Source organism: Theropithecus gelada, chromosome 3, assembly GCF_003255815.1.
Source record: "Theropithecus gelada isolate Dixy chromosome 3, Tgel_1.0, whole genome shotgun sequence".
NCBI classification, from domain to species: Eukaryota; Metazoa; Chordata; class Mammalia; order Primates; family Cercopithecidae; genus Theropithecus; species Theropithecus gelada.
The window spans coordinates 128,228,924-128,251,171 of record NC_037670.1 but is presented as its reverse complement, the minus strand read 5'-3'; the positions used below and the strand labels follow the sequence as shown (position 1 = coordinate 128,251,171).

Below are 22,248 nucleotides of genomic sequence, written 5' to 3'. Positions count from 1 at the left end.
CCGCCTCCCGGGTTCACGCCATTCTCCTGCCTCAGCCTCCCCAGAAGCTGGGACTACAGGCACCCGCCACTACGCCCGGCTAATTTTTTTTTTTTTTTTTTTTTGTATTTTTAGTAGAGACCGGGTTTCACCGTGTTTGCCAGGATGGTCTCGATCTCTTGACCTCGTGATCCGCCCGTCTCGGCCTCCCAAAGTGCTGGGATTACAAGCGTGAGCCACCGCGCCCGGCCTAATATAAATGTTTTCTAAAATGAAAGTTAAAAGACTAGTACAACAGGTGGGCATGGTGGCTCATGCCTGTAATCCCAGCATTTTGGGAGGCTGAGACAGGTGGATCACTTGAGGCCAGGAGTTCAAGACCAGCCTGGTGAACATGGTGAAACCCCATCTCTTCTAAAAATACATTAATTAGCCACGCATGGTGGCACACCCCTGTAGTCACAGATAGGCAGGAGGCTGAGGCACAAGAATGGCTTGAACCCAGGAGGTGGAGGTTGCAGTGAGCTGAGATTGTGCCACTGCATTCCAGCCTGGGCAAGAGAGCGAGACTCTGTCTCAAAAACAAACAAAAAAACCAAAGGCTAGTACAACAAACATCTGTATACCCACTACCTAGACTTGGCAATTGTTCATAGTACATGATAAACTAATTTGAAAGAGAATTAACATGGAAAATATTTGTTCCCCATTTTAACATTAATTAGAGCATTTGACTGATAATCTTGGAAAGGGCATGAAGGATTTGCTTTTTAACATGTCTGAGTTAGATATCAAACACATGAAGCCCAATAGTTACTTTTCTTAAAAGCAGTTTGAAGATAAAAAATTTGTCCAATTATCCTCATCCTAGTATACCCAAATTTATATCTCTTAACTACAGCTTCTACTTATGCAAGTGTATTTTATAAATATTTTTAAAGGAAACATTTTAAGGTGACAATTGCTATGGAACATGTTAAACTGTGCAGCTTGGAACCATAACATTCTGAATCGGAGTATCAGAAAACTGCAAAAATATCTGTAGTGGGAATTAGTGTATTTTACGTTCTTCAAATGAATATATCCAGATCTACACACATGGATAATCCTATGATTCATGGAGAGCTTGTTAATTTTAAATAGTAGACAGCAGTTTTATCTCTGTCTTTAATCAGCTTCATCAATGGGCCAAATTGTTGACCATGAAAATTATAAGTTTCCTTCTAGTTCATATACATATTAAAATAATTTTACATTCACAAGTGTGAACCTCAGTTTTTAAAATCATGTACCATATTATTTCTGTGCATGGTAAATTTTCCCTTTAACTTACCATAAATCACTTTTCCGCTTTCAAGAACCATTCCAGTTGCCTGGATGGCACCAGGTTGTGGATGTAACTGATGAGTTAAGACTAGAGAAGCTAAAATAGTGCTTGAAAAGTGAGTCCAGTGAAATTAGAGGAGAGAAAGTCAAGTCAGGGCACAGAGGAAAGATTAGAGCTGGTGCACGTACGGAGTCACAAAGCTTGATAGAAAGGAATCAGGAAGACGCTAAAGGGAGAAGTTGGGGGGAGAGGGCCTCATGTGACAACTGAAAACTGCAGGAGCCGATGTCACAGGAAACTGGCAGATTAACCCAGGGCTGCAAGTAGAGATAAGTGGAAGCATTTCGGTGAAAGGGAAAGAAAGGGGGTGGAGAGAAGGGTGTTGCTGACATAGTTTCAAAGTCGAAGTTCCTTGGTGTGAAGTTTTCAGTATGCTTCTTTATACTGCTCATGGGTTCACCACCAGTGTTCCAGTCAGTGAAAACGTGGGCTGCAGACATTCTGAAATGGTCTGCCTGCTAACAGAGAATCTACACTGTGTCCAGTGGGTTTTACATACAGAGATTGGACCCATTATCTTCCTGAGTAAGTGGAAGCCTGGTGACCAGAAAGATATGCCTTAAATCCCATGAGAGTCTGGGCAACATTTCCTCCTCTTTCTTAAAAAAAAAACAAAAAAAAAGACCGATTACCAGTTCACATATGGATTATGCATCACATTTGCTTAAACGAGGAAAAGGAATGCTTATTCTGCTGTCAAAAGAGTAGCATTTTTCCAAAGGCAAATATCATTTTTTCCTTAAAAAATTCTGAACTCTAGCAAGCAGATTATAAGCAATTCATTTCAAACAAGTATTTTTTTTCTTTAGATGATTTGTGTAAGCATACAGCATCTGATAAAATTTATGCATAGTTATGCCTTTTAAAAAATGTCTTTGGCTGGTCTTTTAGTCAGTTTCTGTGTGCATTGATCTGTCTTGCACTCTGGAAAGCATTTTACTTATTTAAGTAGCCAGGTTTTCTCTGTCTTCTTTTTTTCCATGTGGCTTTTCCAAGTGGGGGTCATCTCATGTATAAAGTCTAGGATTCATAACATACTTTTCCTCTGGAAACAAGCTAAAGATAAAATAAGCTTTTACTACTTTTATATGAATAAATTATTCATTAATAATTCACTAAATATTGAGCACTGAAGAGTACCATAAATTATTCTAGAGACTTGAGATAGATCAGTGAACGAAATACTTGAGATGCCTGCCTTGATGGAGTTTGACCATAGTTACTTTGCCACTTTGGGATCTGAGGGGAGCAAAGAAGAAACAGGAAATGTCCATATAGACAGCATCAAAACATTTTAGATGGTATCAGATGGCCCTGGGCCAGGTTCTTAATGGCTCTGGTCTATACATTCTTCTTTTGTATGCTGGAAATAATAATAGTACCCCTCTTATAGAAATGAGATAATATATGTAAACTACTTACCTGAGTGCCCAGCTGAGTGGTTGACTTGCCAGCACTAAAAAATATTAGCTATTATTTCTTATTAAAGGATGAGAAGGTGATTTATTCCAATCCCCCATACTGTTATGGTAGTAGCATGATGTCAGGCTATTCTATTGATATGTGTATTGTTATAATGTGGGTGTTTCAGACCATTTAGCTCTGTTCACCGGATTTTCTGGAGTTTAATTTAAACATGCTCATTAAAGTTAATGTGACTCTGGTCATTCTCCTTATTGCCACCAAGGATGATGACAACATTGTACTGTGCACTACCTAAATAATGTTATTACCTTCCCTTGGCTGCTTCCGACAAATGGCATCATCTCAATCTTAAAAAACCTATGCAGGAGAAAATGTTATGTCAAGCAGGAAATTATGATGAGTTTTTAGGGTGGTGAGCAAGATATAATTTGAAGAAGCCAAGCCTGAGTAGCATACATATACATTTAATTTGATCCTTTTCTTCCCAGCAGTGTCCTGATTTTATGGTTATGAAACCACTCCTCTTCTAGACTTTGTTCTAAAACTTAAAGCATGCAGGGATCTTCCTTTCTTTTTCACAAGAGGAAAAAGTCTGGCTGTCTTCATGCAAATTAGTCTGCTTTTGTTGGAAAACTTCAGGGAACTCATCTATGAAATGTGGACTCACAATAAGAAATGTGGTTCATCTTACTGTTCTTCTTTCAGCCGATGTACAGTTGTTTCCCACAGTATGAAATACTTTTTTAAAAAAAAAAAAGCATTTTATCATAATGCCAGAACTCCAGCAATGCCTTTGACTCTTTGACTGCCTTCAGGCGTGGTAGTGGAGGTGGGGAAACCATCTATTCAACATTACATTATTTTCAGATGATTGTTCACATAGGAAATGTGTAAATGAATGCAGAAAGTAGGACTGATGTTCTAAATTTAGGACCAGCAATTGTAGACACTGGAGTTCTGAGCTTCTTTACGCTCTGCTGTAATTTCGCATACAAACAATACCAACTAGGGATAGTATAAAAATAATTGGTTAATGAGTAAAGATTGTTTTGACAGTGTCTAACACTTCAGAAATATATTGTGTTATTCTGACTGTATTGAGTTTTTTTTCTTTCTTACATTTCAGTGACAATTTCAACAAGCACCTTCTTTGACGGCTTGCTGGTGACAGGACTGTACACATCTACAAGTGTCCAGGCATCACAGAGCATTGGAGGTTCCAGTGCTTTTGGATTTGGTAAGCTATTCTGACCAAAAAAAAAAAAAAGAAATTTGGGGGTATTTTATACAGTCATAGGTCTTATGTTTTAAAGTATCTGTTTTAACAGTGTTAGACCTTTATTACTTCCAAGAAAATAATCTGAAGTGTTTTGTTTTTGTGTGTGGTTGCTTGAAGTTGGGTGAATTGAAATAAGTCATGTAAATGTGCAGCTAACCTTGATCTTGGTGTGATGAACTTTCTATCATTCTCACCCTCCACTGCCACAATTGTACTTGGTCCTCTGGGGTTCATGTAAATTTCTATATTCTATTACGTAGGTTGCTGGAATTTGCTCTGATGCCCATGCAATCATTCGGTAATCTGTTCTCATAAACAGTTCTTAAAATATTGTGGTTAGTGAAAAGTGTCATGTTAAATCTGGCAAGCGAACGTTGTATAAAGCAGAAGATAGCAATATTTGATAAAATTATCAAGTTTTATGAGTATTCATAGAAGAATCCTGTTTAATATTTAAAATATTTGGATGTCCTTAAATCAGAGACCTGGCAGGTTACTTATGTAGAGAAACAGAAGATCATGTGATGTCCATTAATCTCAGAGGAGTCTCAATTTAGGAATCTCTAGTTTACCCATAATGCTGTTAAACATGCCAGACTGGGATTAAGTAGATCCTTCACAGCATCAAAAATTCAAACTTAATATATCAGTTTATGTAGGTTATGAAATCACTGATCTTACTCTGAAATTGGAAGACTACACAGGACTTCGTCCATAGATGTGAGAAGGATAGAATTGCATTATCAGACACAAAGTTATGTGTTCAACATTTTATTTTTTTCTGTGATGTTTATCAAACAAATAATTTTCTACCTCCTTCTGATATATGAAGTGTCGAGTCCCAGCAGTAGCCCTGCCCAGGTGACTCATCGGCTGATGTCAGAGCAACAGTGTTCATGCTGCATTGTCACTGCTTGCCCAAGATGAGGTCCACAGCCCACAGCTTAAGGAAACCGCGAAGTCATTCCGTCATCATTTTAAATGATTTCACATTGAGAATTTGCTCTATTTTAAAAAGATCCCAGGTTAGATTTCACAGTCTGTTGGTAACTACTTCTAAGGTCCAAACCTCAGGGGAAAAATGTCCTCTTAGGTCTACAGATTCCACTTATTTAGTCCCTTCCTTTTTCTGCCCTGCAGAGAGAAAGGGTCAGGTCATAGTCTCATATATATATGTAATATATATTATATCTGCAATGTATATAATATATATGTAACATATATATCATATATAACAACACATATAACATATGTTACATATATAACATGTTATATATAAAATATAAGTGCATAAGTATATTATATGCTATATTATATATATTTTATAATATATATAAAATATAGGTACATAAGTATATTATATACTATCTGTTTTGTTACAGCAGGACTCATAAGTAGAGTAGTCAGATTTAGTAAGTAAAAATACCAGACACTTTGTTAAAATTGAATTTTAGGTAAACAAATACTTTTTTAGTATAAGTATGCAATATTTGGAATAAGACCTTCTGGGCTGCAGCCTAGCCCAATTAAATGAAAACCCTTGGGGGTGAGGGCGTGGGCACTGGTAAATTTTAAAGTTCTCCAGGTGATTCTAGTGTTTATCCAGGGTTGAGAACCACTGTACTGGATCAGTGCCCAGTCCAGTCATCAGCATCACCTGGAAAGTAGTAACTGCAGGGTTCTAGACCTCACTTCAGACACGGTGAAACAGAAACTCCAGAGGTAGGATCCTGTGATCATTTTTTGAAATAAACACTCTAGGTGATGTCGACCCATGTTAAAGTGTGAGGACTTCTGTTCTAGTGGAAAGACAGATGTTGATTAAATGATCGTGTAAATATGCCATAGCAAACCTTGCTAGGGGTTGACAAAGAAATATACTGAGTGCTGGGAAAGGGTATGACAGAGAAACTAGATCCAGTCTTGAGTAAAGTGTGGTGTAATTTGGAAAGGTGTTCCTGAGGAAATGGTATTTGAGTGGAGTATGAAGCAGTAGAGATTATTAACTGAAGGTCTGTGGATGGTGGGGCACAGCATACCCAAAGGAAGGAACAGCAGGTGCAAAGGCCACAGGTGGGAAGAGGCTGGCTGTGTTCTAGGAACTGAAAGAAAACCTTGGAGTGGCTGGACCTGGAATCAAAAGGGAAAGGGATACAGCTAGATAGGAGACCAGAGCCAGACCATTCAGGATTTTGTAAGTTTGGGACCTTTATCCTAAGTGAAAGGAAAGGTGTTGGGGGTTTTAGGCTGAGGAGTTACTCCACCAACCTTTCATTTTAAAGAGATCACTCTGAGGTCATTATGGAGAACAAACTCTAGAGCCCAGTAGTGGATTCAGAAAGATTGTTCTGTGGTTAAAGATTCTGATAGGGCAAGGCGTGTAAGGTGTCCAAGGTACGGGCTGGGATGGGCAACAAGAAGGAGTCAGATGTGGGGGGATAAGAGTTGAGGCTTTGAATCACATTGGCCTGCTTGTAGATCCAGTATTCATCTCTTATTAGTTGTGTGCCTCAGCCAAGTCGTTTAACCTCTCTAAGCTTAATTTTCTCATATATGAAATGATGATAAGGTTACCTTCTTCATAAGATGGTGGGTGGCCCTGATAATTAAAGGAGGAAGTGATTTATGTAAAGTCGTTAGCACATAAAAAACACTCAATAAAATGAGCTTTTCCAAATTATAATCTTGGCAACTGAAGCAGACAATTTCCTTAGTCCAAGGCTTATAAACACGTCCTGTGGGGGACAAAAAAAAAAAAAAAAAAAAAAGTTCTGATATGTAATTAATCTGAGATATGTAGGTTGAGATGATTTGAGGACACTTGGCTGAATTAAGGAACTATCATTTGTCAGTGCGGGAGCTTTACATAAGGAAAATCATTAAAGATCATTCATAAGTGTGTTGTAAGCACATTTTGAAAGAATATGTAAAATGCATGTATCATATTGCCTCAGATTTTAGCTTGTAAGGCAAACGAACTAAGTATAAAATTGTTACAAATTATTTAAGAAACTTGGTCTTCAAGACATTTCCTGTGGTAACTTTGAAAGCTGTAAAAAGTCAGTTTGTACTTGACATTAAAATGTATTTTGATGAGCCTAAATTGCACCTTGCCTTCCTCTCACAGCCAACCGTGTATCATTGGCTTAATGGTCCAAAGAGGCTTCTGAGCTTGGGCAGAGCCCATCGGTGACTTCCATAGCTCAGGTCTTACACTAGATCCTTTGCATTTTTATAGGATATGTGTTTTATATGGATGTATAGATAGGTGAGATCTTTTATTAAGTTCTGATAATATCCAAATAATTTTATGTGTATTTATGTGATAGTAGTAAATAACTTTACAAATAAAATTTAATAATATGCCTGGATATTATATAACAAAGTTAATTTTCATGAATAATGTTTAGAATGGAAAGCAGGAGTTAAAATGTCTTTTTAAATAAAATGGTCACTTTTGAAAAAAAAGCACATTAATTTTTTGGGTATTTGATCTAAGTTTAACATATTCTTTACAAGTTGAAAACAAAATTAAAGATTTAATCTGATAGGGTGCAGGTAGGAAAGTAGAGGACAATTATAGAAGGTATAATTTCTAAATATTGCTGCTTTTTGGTAGTTAGTAGTTATGGTAGTATCAGGCTAAAGTAATGTGGCATTTTTTGACCTAGAACAAAAGAGTTATTGAATACATAATCTATCATTAGTCTCTGACTTTTTTGATGGAATGTTAAGCAAATGTGGTTAATTTGGCATTTCCCCAACATATCATAGGATTAATGTGCAATATGTTTAACTAGCTGTGACAAATAAGGCAAAGTAAAGCATTTAGTTGAGTCTAAATAGGTACTTTTGAAAGTTTTTTTTTTTCTATTTGTAGTAATTTTAATTGTACTAATTACACTAAAGTTACAGCTACTCTTCTTTGAATATAAAATGTGTGTGTGACTAGCCAAAATGTCCATAATTATACTTAAGATATTGCTATAGAAATGTAATTCCACTAACATTACTACAGCTTTTTATGCAAAGCCAGAATTCTTTAGCATGCATGCCTCACTGACCAAAAATAGACAAATGCCTAATAGCCAGAAATACATTAAGACAATAGCTATGCAAAAGATGACTGTAAGCCAGCAATGCCTGATTTGAAATACCTCATTTTACTTGTCAATATAAGAAAACATGCTGCCCTTGGGAAGTGTGATGTTTAATTATGGATATCTCTTTGTGCATCCCAGAAAAAAAAAAAAATGCTTCTCTCTTGTCTTTGGCTTTGAATTCCAGCTCAATCATGTAAATCTTCAGGGCTCATTGTGGTCGCTCAATGAAGGGTTATTTGAATATCCTTTCATACAAAATTATTCCTTTTCCAGGGCTGAAATGCATTTACTCAAGATTTAGAATTCTGGTTCTAAAAGCTAGAGATTTTACCCAATTTTTGATATTCTGGCTCTGAAACCTGAGAATCAGATTTACAAGTCTGATGAATGCAGCCAAATTTCAAATTGTTAGACCTTCCATAAATTAAGGTCTTTGCACTTCCTAGATAATCTTGCTTAGCTAATACATCAGCCATTCAAGCACTTTTTTACTTAAACTCTTGTAATTTTCTACGTGTTTCATTTATTTATTCTGTAATAATTAGGAATCCTAGATCTAATCATTTAAGTTAAAAAATGCTTAAAAGGCTTTGCACGGTGGCTCATGCCTGTAATCCCAGCACTTTGGGAGGCCGAGGGAGGGGTGGATCGCAAGGTCAGGAGTTCGAGACCAGCCTGGCCAGCATAGTGAAACCCCATCTCTACTAAAAATACAAAAAATTAGCCAGGAATGGTGGCAGGCACCTGTAATCCCAGCTACTCGGGAGGCTAAGTCAGGAGAATTGCTTGAACCTGGCAGGTGGAGGTTGCAGTGAGCCAAGGTTACACCATTGCACTCCAGCCTGTGCAACAGTGCAAGATTCTGTCTCAAAAAAAAACAAAAAAACAAAAAAACAAAAAACTTTAAAATGACAAAATTTGATTAAATCCAAGTTGTGGGGGAATGTAGTGAACAGGTGTAGGAATTTTTTTTTTGTAATTTTTTTCTCTTAAACATTCAGTTATTCATGTCATCTTTTTAATGGAGATTAAGCAATTAACATAAAACTAGTATTTTCAACACTATCTTTCAAACACAGTATTAGAAATTTTTAACTTCATTATCTGATTATTTTCAATGTGATTTGACACGTTAGGGATAGGAGTATAATTACAAAATAAATTATTTAAATATATGTTATATATAATAGGGGTGTGTGTGTGTGTGTGTGTGTGTGTATATATATATAGTTTGTTTGTTTTTGAGACAGTCTTGCTTTGTTACCCAGACTGGAGTGCAGTGGTGCAATCTCAGCTCACTATAACCTCCACCTCCCAGGTTCAAACAAGTCTCCTGCCTTAGCCTCCCGAGTGAATTATTTACATATTTTAAGAAAAACTTCAAACTTTAGTAAATCTTATATTAGTCACTGGTTAATAAAAATTGCACTTCATTAGTAATTTTAGATTTTATGTTAATGTTTCATTGCCAGGATGAAGTTTTTACTATTTTGTTTTATTTTTCACTGAAAATAGAAATGCAGGGTCTATATATGATAACTTTTCATTATCCTTCATGTTAAGACTAAGTAGAACCTATTACAAATTTACTAATTATCATCAAGATCTTTACTCCCCAGGGCATTAGCAGCAGTTGAATCTTAGGTGTCTTGTCTGTGTGACTATGAGACATACATTATGAATGCATGAACATATTTAGGGCTTAATATTCATGAAGAGGGACAATCATTCACAATTTCATTAAATAGAGTATTGTACAAGTAGTGGTACTTATTTACTAGCCTAAATTAAGCTAATATTTTACTTAGAATAACCTGGCTAAATTTATTTTGTCTGCCTCTTTACAAAGAAACACAGAAGTAAATGCAATTTAAGCATACTTGAGGAATTCAAAGGCACAGTCTTTTATTGGGTATGGTAAATGATCTGTAATTAACAAGAAGACTTCAGATTAATTAAACAAATTACTCTAGCCAATGGTACAAAGAGCAGAGCTGACAAGAGATGAAATTGCCATTAATTTGTCCTTTTAATAAGATATTAACTTAAATTTGGTCTTTATTCATTCCATTTGAGTATTCCATTCTTACCTTCATTAAGAAATAGTTTTATCTAGTTTATATTTGACATATGATAAATAATTCAGGGATATTTCCCAACTTCCAAATAGCTAACTTGAAAATAATCACTTATTAAAATAGTGAGCATGACAAATATAAAGCTATTGAATTAATTAACCAATAAATTGTTAAAGCAGATGTTCAAGGGCATGAGACTTGAGCCAAGGTGGAGGAATTAGTAGAAAAAGTCAGTTCAACGCAGTGGCTCAGTACATGAATTCTGGAGTTAGGCAGCTCAGGTTCCATGCCTAGCCCTGCTTCTTGCTAACTTGGGCAACATACTTACCTCCGTGTCTGCATTTGTAAACCAAGAATAACCATGGTGCCCAGTTCATAAAGCTGTTGGATGCATTAAATGAGATTATCAGTTCAAATACCTAGTATATGTTATCTGCTCTAAAAATAGGTATTTAAAGACTCAGAATGAAGTAAGAATCCTTTCTCTGAGAAGGGCAATAGAATGAGAAGATTGTTCCAGTGGCAGGGGTTTGAGAAGTTCACTTTAATTTTGGGGAGCTGCACTCAGTTTCTTACCCACAGAGTTTAGAGCTGGAATGGACCTCCCTTAGAGCCTGGCTCAGCACCCATCCCCAGTGTATATTCAAGGAAGCAATGCTTGGGAAAGCCAGTGATGACTGTTGCAGGACAGTGTAAGTGTGAGGATAAAACCAGGTGTTCACCTCATGTTCTCACTGATAAGTGGGAGTTGAACAATGAGAACACATGGATGCAGGGAAAGGAACATCACACACTGGGGCCTGTTGCGGGGGTAAGGGAGCAAGGTGAAGGAGAACATTAGTACGAATACCTAATACATGCAGGGTTTAAAACCTAAATGATGGGTTGATAGGTGCAGCAAACCACCATGGCACACGTATACCTATGTAACAAATCTGCATGTTCTGTATCCCAGAACTTAAAATTTAAAAATAAAATACAAATTTTTTATAAAAAGAATAAAACCAAACTTTCTGGCATCTTATCCAGTTCTCAGATATTCTTTTAAGGCTGTAATTTATATACTATAAAATTTACCATTTTAAAGACTGTATTTCAGTGATTTGCAGTATATTCACAAGATTGTACAACTAACATCACTAATTCCAGAAAGATGTTCACCTCCAAAAGAAGCCCTGTACCCATTAGCAGTCACTCTCTTCTCCCCTCAGCCCCTAGGCGACCACCAATCTGCTTTCTGTCTCTATGGATTTGCTTATTCTGGACATTTCATTTAAGTGGAACCATATAACATGTAGCTTTTGTGCCTGTTTTTTGTTTGTTTGTTTTTGTTTTTGTTTTTGTTTTTTTGATGGAGCCTTGCTCTTGTTGCCCAGGCTGGAGTGCAGTGGCGCATCTCAACTCTACTGCAACCTCCGCCTCCCAGGTTCAAGCAGTTCTGCCTCAGCCTCCCAAGTAGCTGGGACTACAGGTGCACACCACCATACCCAGCTAATTTTTGTATTTTTAGTAGAGACACGGTTTCACCACGTTGGCTGGGATGGTCTCAGTCTCCTGACCTCGTGATCTGCCTGCCTCAGCCTCCCAAAGTGCTGGGATTACAGGCATGAGCCACTGCACCTGGCTGTGCCTGGCTTTTTTTTTACTTAACATGTTTTCAAGGTTTATCCTGGCATAACATATATCACTGCTTCATTTCTTTTTATAGATGAATAATATTCCATTGTATGGATATGTCTTATTTTGTTTAGTGGATGGATATTCAGCAGTTACCAGATTCTTAAAAGGAATTAGGGCTGTGTAAATAGGAAAAAAAAAGTTTAAGGAGGATACAAAGCAGTAGGATCACCACGTTCCTTAGATATTCATCCGTGGCTCAAAACCTCTAAAGATTAAAATTGCTTAGCCTGTTCTGTGGTTCAGATGTGAAAATAGTTATGCTTAGAAATCAAGACAGATTTCTCCTCTGCCCTCTTTTTCTGCCGCTCAGGAGAGATAGGCCACTGTATCATGTTTTTACCCTATCCTTTTGGCCTTAGTTTAAACCATAAGATACAAAAGCCAAGCTAAGTCAAATATACTAGCACAGGAGTTAGGAACTGAGACATGTCAATTCCAGTCTAACTCTATGAGCGGAATCCAAGGAACATGTAAACATTCAGGAGCTATGGGCAGCCATGCTCCATCATAGCTCAGAGGAATCATGAGCAGAGAGAGGAGAGAGAGAGTCAGAATGCTGCCTGAAGTACCAGAGCTTTCCAGGCTCCTCTTTTAGGCTTGCTTTTCATCAGGCTCAGGTATTTGGGGGTTCTAAGAAACAATAAACATAGCTAATGTTATCAAGCACTGGCTATCTGCCAGGTGTGTTGCAGATATTAACTCTTTTCATCCTAAAAACATATTCTACAATTCTCCTTATTTTATGGATAAGGAACCCAAGGCACAAAGAGCGTAAGTAACTTGCTTGAGATTATGCTTGCTTAGGGAGTTGCAGAGCTGTAATTCAGACTGAGCCCTGCAGCCTCTCATTAAACTCCCCTTGCAGCCCAAGACAGCTTAACTTGATTTTTATTATCACCCAAAGAACCTTGACTGAGAAAAGGCCCTCTCTGCTCTAACCCTGCTGTCCTTTCTCACCCCTCTTCTCAGCCTCTTTTCCAGACACCTACTCCCACCACATAAGCACATATACCCCCTTGCATCAATTAAAATAACCCACACACAGCTTCAGAATTCCAGCTGTTTTAAACCTCTATTGCCCTTGCTTGTGGCCCTTGGAATTCTTTCTGGCTCTGTCTCTGGGGCAAACCTCTATCATCTTTTAAGGCCCTCTTCCCTACTCACCTCCTCTGTTAAAACTTTAGAACCCTTCCCCTCTGCTCCTCCCTTCCACTAACTCCATGGAACTCTCCACTCCCTCCTCTGTGCTTCTCTGTCTTCTCCGACCTCCACCAGTCACCTCTAACAAGCTACCAAATTTGCTTGTTTAAAAACCTTTAAACCTCTTTGAAGACAAAGAGATAACCTGGTCATCTTCACTCCCGTGGCACATTACAAGTGCTCAATAAATATTTACTGGATGAATAAACCAATAACAATCTTCAAGGATTCTAAGGTATTTGAGCTGCTCTTAGTAAATGCATGTGTCTACACAAGTGTTTGGGTATAGACTGGGCCAGGTGGGGTGGCAGGTTGGGAGGAGAATATTACTGTCTTTAAGTTGAGGATATTTCTAAATCTATATGTGTCCCTATATGTGTACACATCTATAGATGCATTTAAAACTCTACAAATATATGTTAATCTTATGAAAAGAGATCATGGGGAAATTGATCATCCTGGCTACCGCTTTGTCCATTTCTGTCCTGGAGGTGGCAGACACCAATATTTACAGGTAGGACAGTGATTAAGTATCTTCTGTAGAATTAAGAAAATAGAGGGCAGGAAGCAGTGGCTCATGCCTGTAATCCCAGCACTTTGGGAGGGTGAGGTGGGTGGAACACTTGCGGTCAGGAGTTGGAGACTAGCCTGGCCAATATGGCGAAACCCTGTCTCTACTAAAAATATAAAAATTAACCAGGTGTGGTGGCACATGTCTGTAGTCCCAGCTACTCAGGAGGCTGAGACAGGAGAATCAATTGAACCAGGGAGGCAGAGGTTGCAGTGAGCAGAGATTGCACCACTGCACTCCAGCCCGGGTGACAAAGCAAGACTCTCTCTCAAAAAAAAAAAAAAGAACCTCAAGGGATTGCCCAGTCCAACCTCATATCTTACAGCATATTGGTGTCTTAATGATACATTATTAAGTTCTTATTTCATCTCTTTCCAGTTTTTATTTCATCTTCTTTCCAGAAATAAGTCTATAATTTCTTGGTAATATATTCTAATATTATGTCAATTGAAATGATTAAGGAAGATTCCCTTGTATTGAAGGTGCGATCCCTTGCTTTAACTTCAGCACCTTTCTCATATGATTTCTCATAAAATTGAAAAGGATCAGTGTTTGTAAAAAAGTAATTAAGTCACTTGTTTTCTTTCCTTTAGGCAAACAAAAACACATATTCCACATGAGACTCATCCATTTCCTAACTCCTTAATAAAATTTTCATGTCAGTTTTCTCTGGACACTTCACAGATCATAGAAAGAGGAATTTAGTCCTGATAAGATATGTAAAGTCAAGAAACAGTAGATGCTGGTGAGGCTGTGGACAAATAGGAACACTTTTACACTGTTGGTGGGAATGTAAATTGGTTCAACCATTGTGGAAGACAGTGTGGCGATTCCTCAAGGATCTAGAACCAGAAATACCTTTTGACCCAACAATCCCATTACTGGATATATACCCAAAGGGATATAAATCATTCTATAAAGACACATGCACATGTATGTTTATTGCAGCACTATGTACGATAGCAAAGACATGGAATCAGCCCAAAAGCCCTTCAGTGATAGACTAGGTAAGAAAATGTGGCACATATACACCATGGAATACTGTGCAGCCATAAAAAGGAATGAGATCATGTCCTTTGCAGGGACATGGATGAAACTGGAAGCCATTATCCTCGGCAAACTAACACAGGAATAGAAAACCAAACACTGCATGTTCTCACTCATAAGTGGGAGTTGAACAAATGAGAATACATGAACACAGGGAGGGGAACAACACACATCTCGGGCCTGTTGGGGGTGGGGAGTGAAGGTAGGGAGAGCATTAGGACAAATAGCTAATGTACGTGGAGCTTAAAACCTAGATGACAGGTTGACAGGTGCAGCAAACCACTGTGGCACATATATACCTATGTAACAAACCTGCACATTCTGCACATGTATCCCGGAACTTAAAAAAAAAAAAAAAAAAAAAAGATATGTACCCAGAAACCATTGTAGATACTTTAAAAACGTATCCCTAAGTACGAGCAGTTCTTCTAGTTCCTTTCTCTTATATCTGTTCAAATGAATATGCTCAGAATCATATAGAAAATTGAGAAGTATGTAAATCATATATAGGAAACATGTATAATCATATCAAAAACAAAAAGGAAATGTACACTTTTGAGCAGATTCTGATAGAAGTTGCCACTAAGCTTTATAAGTTATGATTTTTGAAAATATTGTTGTAATTTTGCCTGTTAGTGTTAAAAATGTATTTGTGAAATGTTTCTTCTGTCTTGGCAAAGCGTAACCTTATTTCTGTTATTAAAGCAGACATTTGCCCTGATGACTGAGAGAGAACAAACAGGAACACAGCAGGAGGTCATTACATGGGATACGTTCTCATGTGCCAAAGTTTAAGAATTCTGGAACATAAGTTTCTGTAAATGAAGCCTTATCCCTCACCAGATAAAAGCAGAATCAGGAATACTTTTCTCTTTCTTAAATACAAACTGAAACAACAACAACAACAACAACAACAACAAAACCACTTAGGAATCATGGGTCTTTGCTGATAAGAAATGCTGTTTTCTAGGAGACTGGTGTTTTTCTGAGTATGCCAGACTGTTCATTTTAACAGGAGACAGGATTGAAGTATATGCTTGAGGGAATGAACTTCAAAGGTTGACTCTGACCTCGCAGTCATTTTATTTGTAGTGTGGTTTACTCTTGAGGTTTGAGGTTTTCCAGCCCTTTTTTGGGGTTTCCAGATAATGATGAATGAGTTCCATGTTGACACTCATTGACTTATAAATACTCTTGGATAAAGTTGACTTTTCCTGGCAGTTAAATCCAAGAAAAACTTAAAATAATTTTATAATGTTATTACTTCCCAGATATGATTCTGATAATTATCATTGAGATATTTTTTAAAGTAGTAAAAGTGAATTCTTGGCATGTCCTAGAAAATAGTTATTGATACAACATATGAATTTGAAAGTAGATGTAGGAGTCCAATAAAGACACTTCACCAAATGCGAGCTCTGTTTCCACTTCTGTCTTCTGTTTTGTAGTTTGTTTTCAACCCTCCGATGCTGAGTTTTGCATTTAGCATAATAGGCGTGTAGGCTGTTCTCTGAGGCAAGCACACAACTAAATTACTGTTTTCAGGACTCTGAATGTCTGAATGGAAAGATACTTGTTAGTGTAGGAGTTGCCATTTTGGAAAACAGAATAGCAAAAATTGTTAATATTTTGGTAAAAATTCAGATTGAGCTCTTCTCCTGCTTTTCTTCCTACATGTTTTCCTACATCAGAACCACGTTGTTGTTATTATAAAGTTAATTATGTTATTTCTGGTTCTTTTTTGGAAAAGTTCCTCTCCACTTGAACTCTTGTAAATAGCAAATTAAAAGTAAAATATAGCTATCAAAAATCATATTCTGGAAAGATGTTTTGCCTATGGTTTAATAGTTTTCTTTTAAAGATAATTATTTGATTATGAGAAGATTCTTTTTTAACCTTTTAACTTACATGATTTGATAGCATTTCAATAATAACAAAAACAGAGAGAAATCTGTTACTAATAAGAGAAGAACTCAACTGGGGTTTGGCTTTCTTTTTCTAGAGAGTAGGACAAACGACTAGCTCTAGAGTAATTATGAGGCTGATGAAGTTTATCTCTAGCCTCTCTGTTTCTTTCTTCTTCTTATCTCTTTTTCAGCAAGGAGCTGATGTTAGCCATATCTTAGAATGAATTTTAAAATATTGTGTTAATAGCCAGCTTTCCCCACACTGTGCTGTTACAAACATTACTGCTGCATGATATATTAATAAGTCTCACATGGAAAAAGAGTATTGCAATATAAAAAAGCTTGGAATATTCTGGTTAAACAAAGTTAAAAAGTAATGTGTTTTTCTTTTGAGACACAAATCACATACGAAAAATTTAGCATTTTGTATACAATTCAGTGGTTCTTAGTATATTCACTATGTTATGCAACCATCACCACTAATTTGAAAAGATTTTTACTACTACAGAAAACAATCCTGTATCTATTAGCAGTCAGTCCCAAATTCCCCCACCTCTCATCCCCAGGCGACCACTGATCTTCTTTCCGTCTCTGGACTTGCCGATTCTGGACATTTCATATAAATGGAAACATATAACATGTGGCCTTTTGTGACTAGCTTCTTTCGCTTACGTGTTTTCAAAGTTTATCCATTTTGAAGCACGTGTTAGTACTTTATTCTTATTGTGACCGAATAATATTCCATGGTATGGATATTCCATATTTTATATCCATTCAATCTATTGATGGGAATTTGGAATGTCTCCACTTATGTCTATTATAAATAATGTTGCCATGAATCTTTGTGTCACGTTTTTGTGTGAACATTTGAAATTTTCTTGAGTATATACCTGGGTGTAGAATTGCTAGGTCTTTTAATTTTTTGAGGAACTGCCAAACTGCTTCATGTAGCAACTGTACCATTTTACATTCTCACTAGCAATGTATGAGAGGTTCGGTTTCTTCGCATCCTTCCCAACACTTGCTTTTTTTGTTTTGTTTTGTTTTGTTTATTTATAGCCAACTTCATAGACATGAAGTGGTATCTCATTGTGGTTTCATTTTCAATTCCCTAATAATTAATGACACTGAGCGTATTTTCATGTGCTTATTGGCCATTGTGTATCTTCTTTGGAGAAATGTCCATTCAAGTCTTTTTCCAATTTTAAATTAGGTTATCAGTCTTTTGGTTGTTGAGTTGTAACAGTATGCACAGTGTGAATTTTTAAGAATATCATATGATAAGCATTCTTTCAAAAATGTATGTTAACATGGAGTTCTTTTTTCCCCCCAAAGAACATCTATTTACATTTTTACCCATGCCTACATCCTGAATGGAATTGCCCAGGTTTTCTTCTAGGATTTTTATGGTCCTCAGTCTCACATTTAAGGTTTTGATCCATCTTGAGTTGATTTTTGTATAAGGTGTAAGCAAGGGGTCCAGTTTCAGTTTTCTGCATATGGCTAGCCAGTTTTCCCAACAACATTTATTAAATAGGGAATCTTTTCCCAGCTTTGTTCTTCTCAACCAGGATTGTCTTGGCTATGCGGGGTCTTTTTTTCTTCCATATGAACTTTAAAGTAGTTTATTTCCAATTCTTTGAAGAAAGTCAATGGTAGCTTGATGGGGATAGTATTGAATCTATAAATTACTTTGTGCAGTATGGCCATTTTCATGATATTGATTCTTCCTATCCATGAACATGGAGTATTATTCCATTTGTTTGTGTCCTCTCTTATTTCACTGAGCAGAGGTTTGTAGTTCTCCTTGAAGAGGTCCTTCACATCCCTTCTAAGTTATATTTCTAGATATTTTATTCTCTTAGTAGCAATTGTGAATGGGAGTTCACTCATGATTTGGCTCTCTGTTTGTCTGTTATTGATGTATAGGAATGCTTGTGGTGTTTGCACATTGATTTTGTATCCTGAGACTTTGCTGAAGTTGCTAATCAGCTTAAGGAGATTTTGGGCTAAGACGATGGGGTTTTCTAAATATACAATCATGTCATCTGCAAACAGAGACAATTTGACTTTCTCTCTTCCTGTTTGAATACCTTTTCTTTCTTTTGCCTGATTGCCCTGGCCAGAACTTCCAATACTGTGTTGAATAGGAGTGGTGAGAGAGGGCATCCTTGTCTTGTGCCTGTTTTCAAAGGGAATGCTTCCAGCTTTTGCCCATTCAGTATGATATTGGCTGTAGGTTTGTCATAAATAGCTCTTATTATTTGGAGATATGTTCAATCAATACCCAGGTTATTAAGAGTTTTTAGCATGAAGGGGTGTTGAATTTTGTTGAAGGCCTTTTCTGCATCTATTGAGATAATCATGTGGTTTTTGTCATTGATTCTGTTTATGTGATGGATTATGTTTATTAATTTGCGTATGTTGAACCAGCCTTGCATCCCAGGAATGAAGCCAACTTGATCATGGTGGATAAGGTTTTTGATGTGCTGCTGGATTCGGTTTGCCAGTGTTTTATTGAGGATTTTTGCATCGATGTTCATCAGGGATATTGGGCTGAAATTTTCTTTTTTTGTTGTGTCTCTGCCAGATTTTGGTATTAGGATGATGCTAGCCTCATAAAATGAGTTGGGGAGGAGTCCTTCTTTTTCTATTGTTTGGAATAGTTTCAGAAGGAATGGTATCAGCTCCTCTTTGTACCTCCGGTAGAATTCAGCTGTGAATCCTTCTGGTCCTGCACTTTTTTTGGTTGGTAGACTATTACTGCCTCAATTTCAGAACTTGTTTTTGGTTTATTCAGCGATTCTACTTCTTCCTGGTTTAGACTTGGGAGGATGTATATGTCCAGGAAATTTATCCATTTCTTCCAGATTTTTCAGTTTACTTGAGTACAGGTGTTTATAGTATTCTCTGATGGTAGTTTGTATTTCTGTGGGATCAGTCTTGATATCCCCTTTATCATTTTTTATTGTGTTTATTCAATTCTTCTCTCTTTTCTTCTTTATTAGTCTGGCTAGTGGTCTATCTATTTTAGAACTAGTTTTGTATGGGACAGTTTGGGAAGCACTGTTTTAAAGAATAATCTATCATGACTAAGTTGATTTATTTAACTCTCTGGACTATCAGGATGGCTTAATTTTAAAACATCTAATACTTTTCTTCTCTACTTTCTAATTTTCTGGCAGTGAAGAAGAGCTGCTTGTGTAATTTAAAAATGCTAATTTTTAAAACTTAAAAGGATGAACAAACATTTTGCTCTAGCTGTAAAGGGGCCTTTAGCTTTTCAACAACCAGAAAAGTCTCAAAAACCCAGATCATTTACAAAGAAATACAAATGTTCAATATATGTGAGCAAAATATTCAACTTACTACTAATAAAAAATGCTTAATTACAACAGTATGAGACACCTTTAACTTTGGCAAAGACGTTTAAAATTATGCACACTCAATCCTGGCACCAGTGCTATAAAATAGATATTTATTGTTGATTTTAGTGTATATTGGTTTAGTTATCTAGAAAGCAATTTGATACTATATAAACAGAGCCATTAAAATGTTAATATAAGTTATTTTGCTTTGGGGAATCTTTTATAAATTTTTATAAATGGAAAAACAAACAGTTTGATGTATATCATTGTTCATCAAAACACTATGATAGGAAAATTTTGAAAAATGTCTAAATGCCCAGTTATAGGGAAATGATTAAATAAGTTATATTAAGAGGAAGGACTAGTATACTGTCATTAAAATAATATTTTAAAATAATATTTAATGGTAGGGCAAAATGATTACTGCAAAATTGAAATAAAGGTAGAGAGTTTAGAAATTTACCTTCCTTCCTCAAATACCTACACACCCATATCCACACTCGCTTACTTAAGAAACTGTTATTTGACATGGTCAGTACTAGCATTGAGTCAGCTAAAATAAATTGGTTAGACATGCTCATTGTTTATTTTCTATGAATAATTAACTAAACTGTAGTTTTAATTAGTTTGTTAAAAAAGCGATCAATCCAATGGGGAGGAAGTAGGCTAGGGAGAGAGTGACTGGAAGTACTTATGTGGGTCTTATGTGGGTACTTATGTGGGTAGGCTAGGGAGAGAGTGACTGGAAGTACTTATTAAATAGGACGACTGGGTCATAAATTCGTCAGTTTTCAGATGTCAGCTGAGAATTGTTCTTTAAATATGGATCCACAGATTGGAGTTTCACTAGGATTCTGTTACACAAGCCGTGTTTCCGGTTTTGGTTTCTTTAAAGTGGAGCAAGAAAAAGAACCAGACTTGTGAAGGAGTCTGTGTGCAGAATTCTAGATTCTTATGGCATTTATTTTGCAATCTTTAACAGGTGCCTTTTCCACCATAATTTTATTTTATTTTTTTATTTTTTTTTTCTTCCCAAAACCATTTATTTTTTATTTATTTATTTTTTTAAATTTATTTATTATTATTATACTTTAAGTTGTAGGGTACATGTGCATAACGTGCAGGTTTGTTACATATGTATACTTGTGCCATGTTGGTCTGCTGCACCCATCAACTCGTCATTTACATCAGGTATAACTCCCAATGCAATCCCTCCCCCCTCCCCCCTCCCCATGATAGGCCCCGGTGTGTGATGTTCCCCTTCCTGAGTCCAAGTGATCTCATTGTTCAGTTCCCACCTATGAGTGAGAACATGCGGTGTTTGGTTTTCTGTTCTTGTGATAGTTTGCTAAGAATGATGGTTTCCAGCTGCATCCATGTCCCTACAAAGGACGCAAACTCATCCTTTTTTATGGCTGCATAGTATTCCATGGTGTATATGTGCCACATTTTCTTAATCCAATCTGTCACTGATGGACATTTGGGTTGATTCCAAGTCTTTGCTATTGTGAATAGTGCTGCAATAAACATACGTGTGCATGTGTCTTTATAGCAGCATAATTTATAATCCTTTGGGTATATCCCCAGTAATGGGATGGCTGGGTCATATGGTACATCTAGTTCTAGATCCTTGAGGAATCGCCATACTGTTTTCCATAATGGTTGAACTAGTTTACAATCCCACCAACAGTGTAAAAGTGTTCCTATTTCTCCACATCCTCTCCAGCACCTGTTGTTTCCTGACTTTTTAATGATCGCCATTCTAACTGGTGTGAGATGGTATCTCATTGTGGTTTTGATTTGCATTTCTCTGATGGCCAGTGATGATGAGCATTTTTTCATATGTCTGTTGGCTGTATGAATGTCTTCTTTTGAGAAATGTCTGTTCATATCCTTTGCCCACTTTTTGATGGGGTTGTTTGTTTTTTTCTTGTAAATTTGTTGGAGTTCTTTGTAGGTTCTGGATATTAGCCCTTTGTCAGATGAGTAGATTGCAAACATTTTCTCCCATTCTGTAGGTTGTCTGTTCACTCTGATGGTAGTTTCTTTTGCTGTGCAGAAGCTCTTTAGTTTAATTAGATCCCATTTGTCAATTTTAGCTTTTGCTGCCGTTGCTTTTGGTGTTTTAGACATGAAGTCTTTGCCCATGCCTATGTCCTGAATGGTACTACCTAGGTTTTCCTCTAGGATTTTTACGGTATTAGGTCTAACATTTAAGTCTCTA

At 36.7% G+C, this 22,248-nt stretch overlaps 1 protein-coding gene across 2 annotated transcripts in view; it reads left to right on the top strand.

The window, feature by feature from the left end:
- Nucleotides 1–22,248, top strand: part of RELN (reelin) — a 520,317-nt gene that overhangs the window by 66,801 nt on the left and 431,268 nt on the right. For both annotated transcript variants that reach the window (XM_025380191.1, XM_025380192.1), the window contains exon 2: nt 3,918–4,028. In XM_025380191.1, coding sequence (XP_025235976.1) covers nt 3,918–4,028 — 111 coding nt within the window. The remainder of the gene's footprint in view (nt 1–3,917; nt 4,029–22,248) is intronic.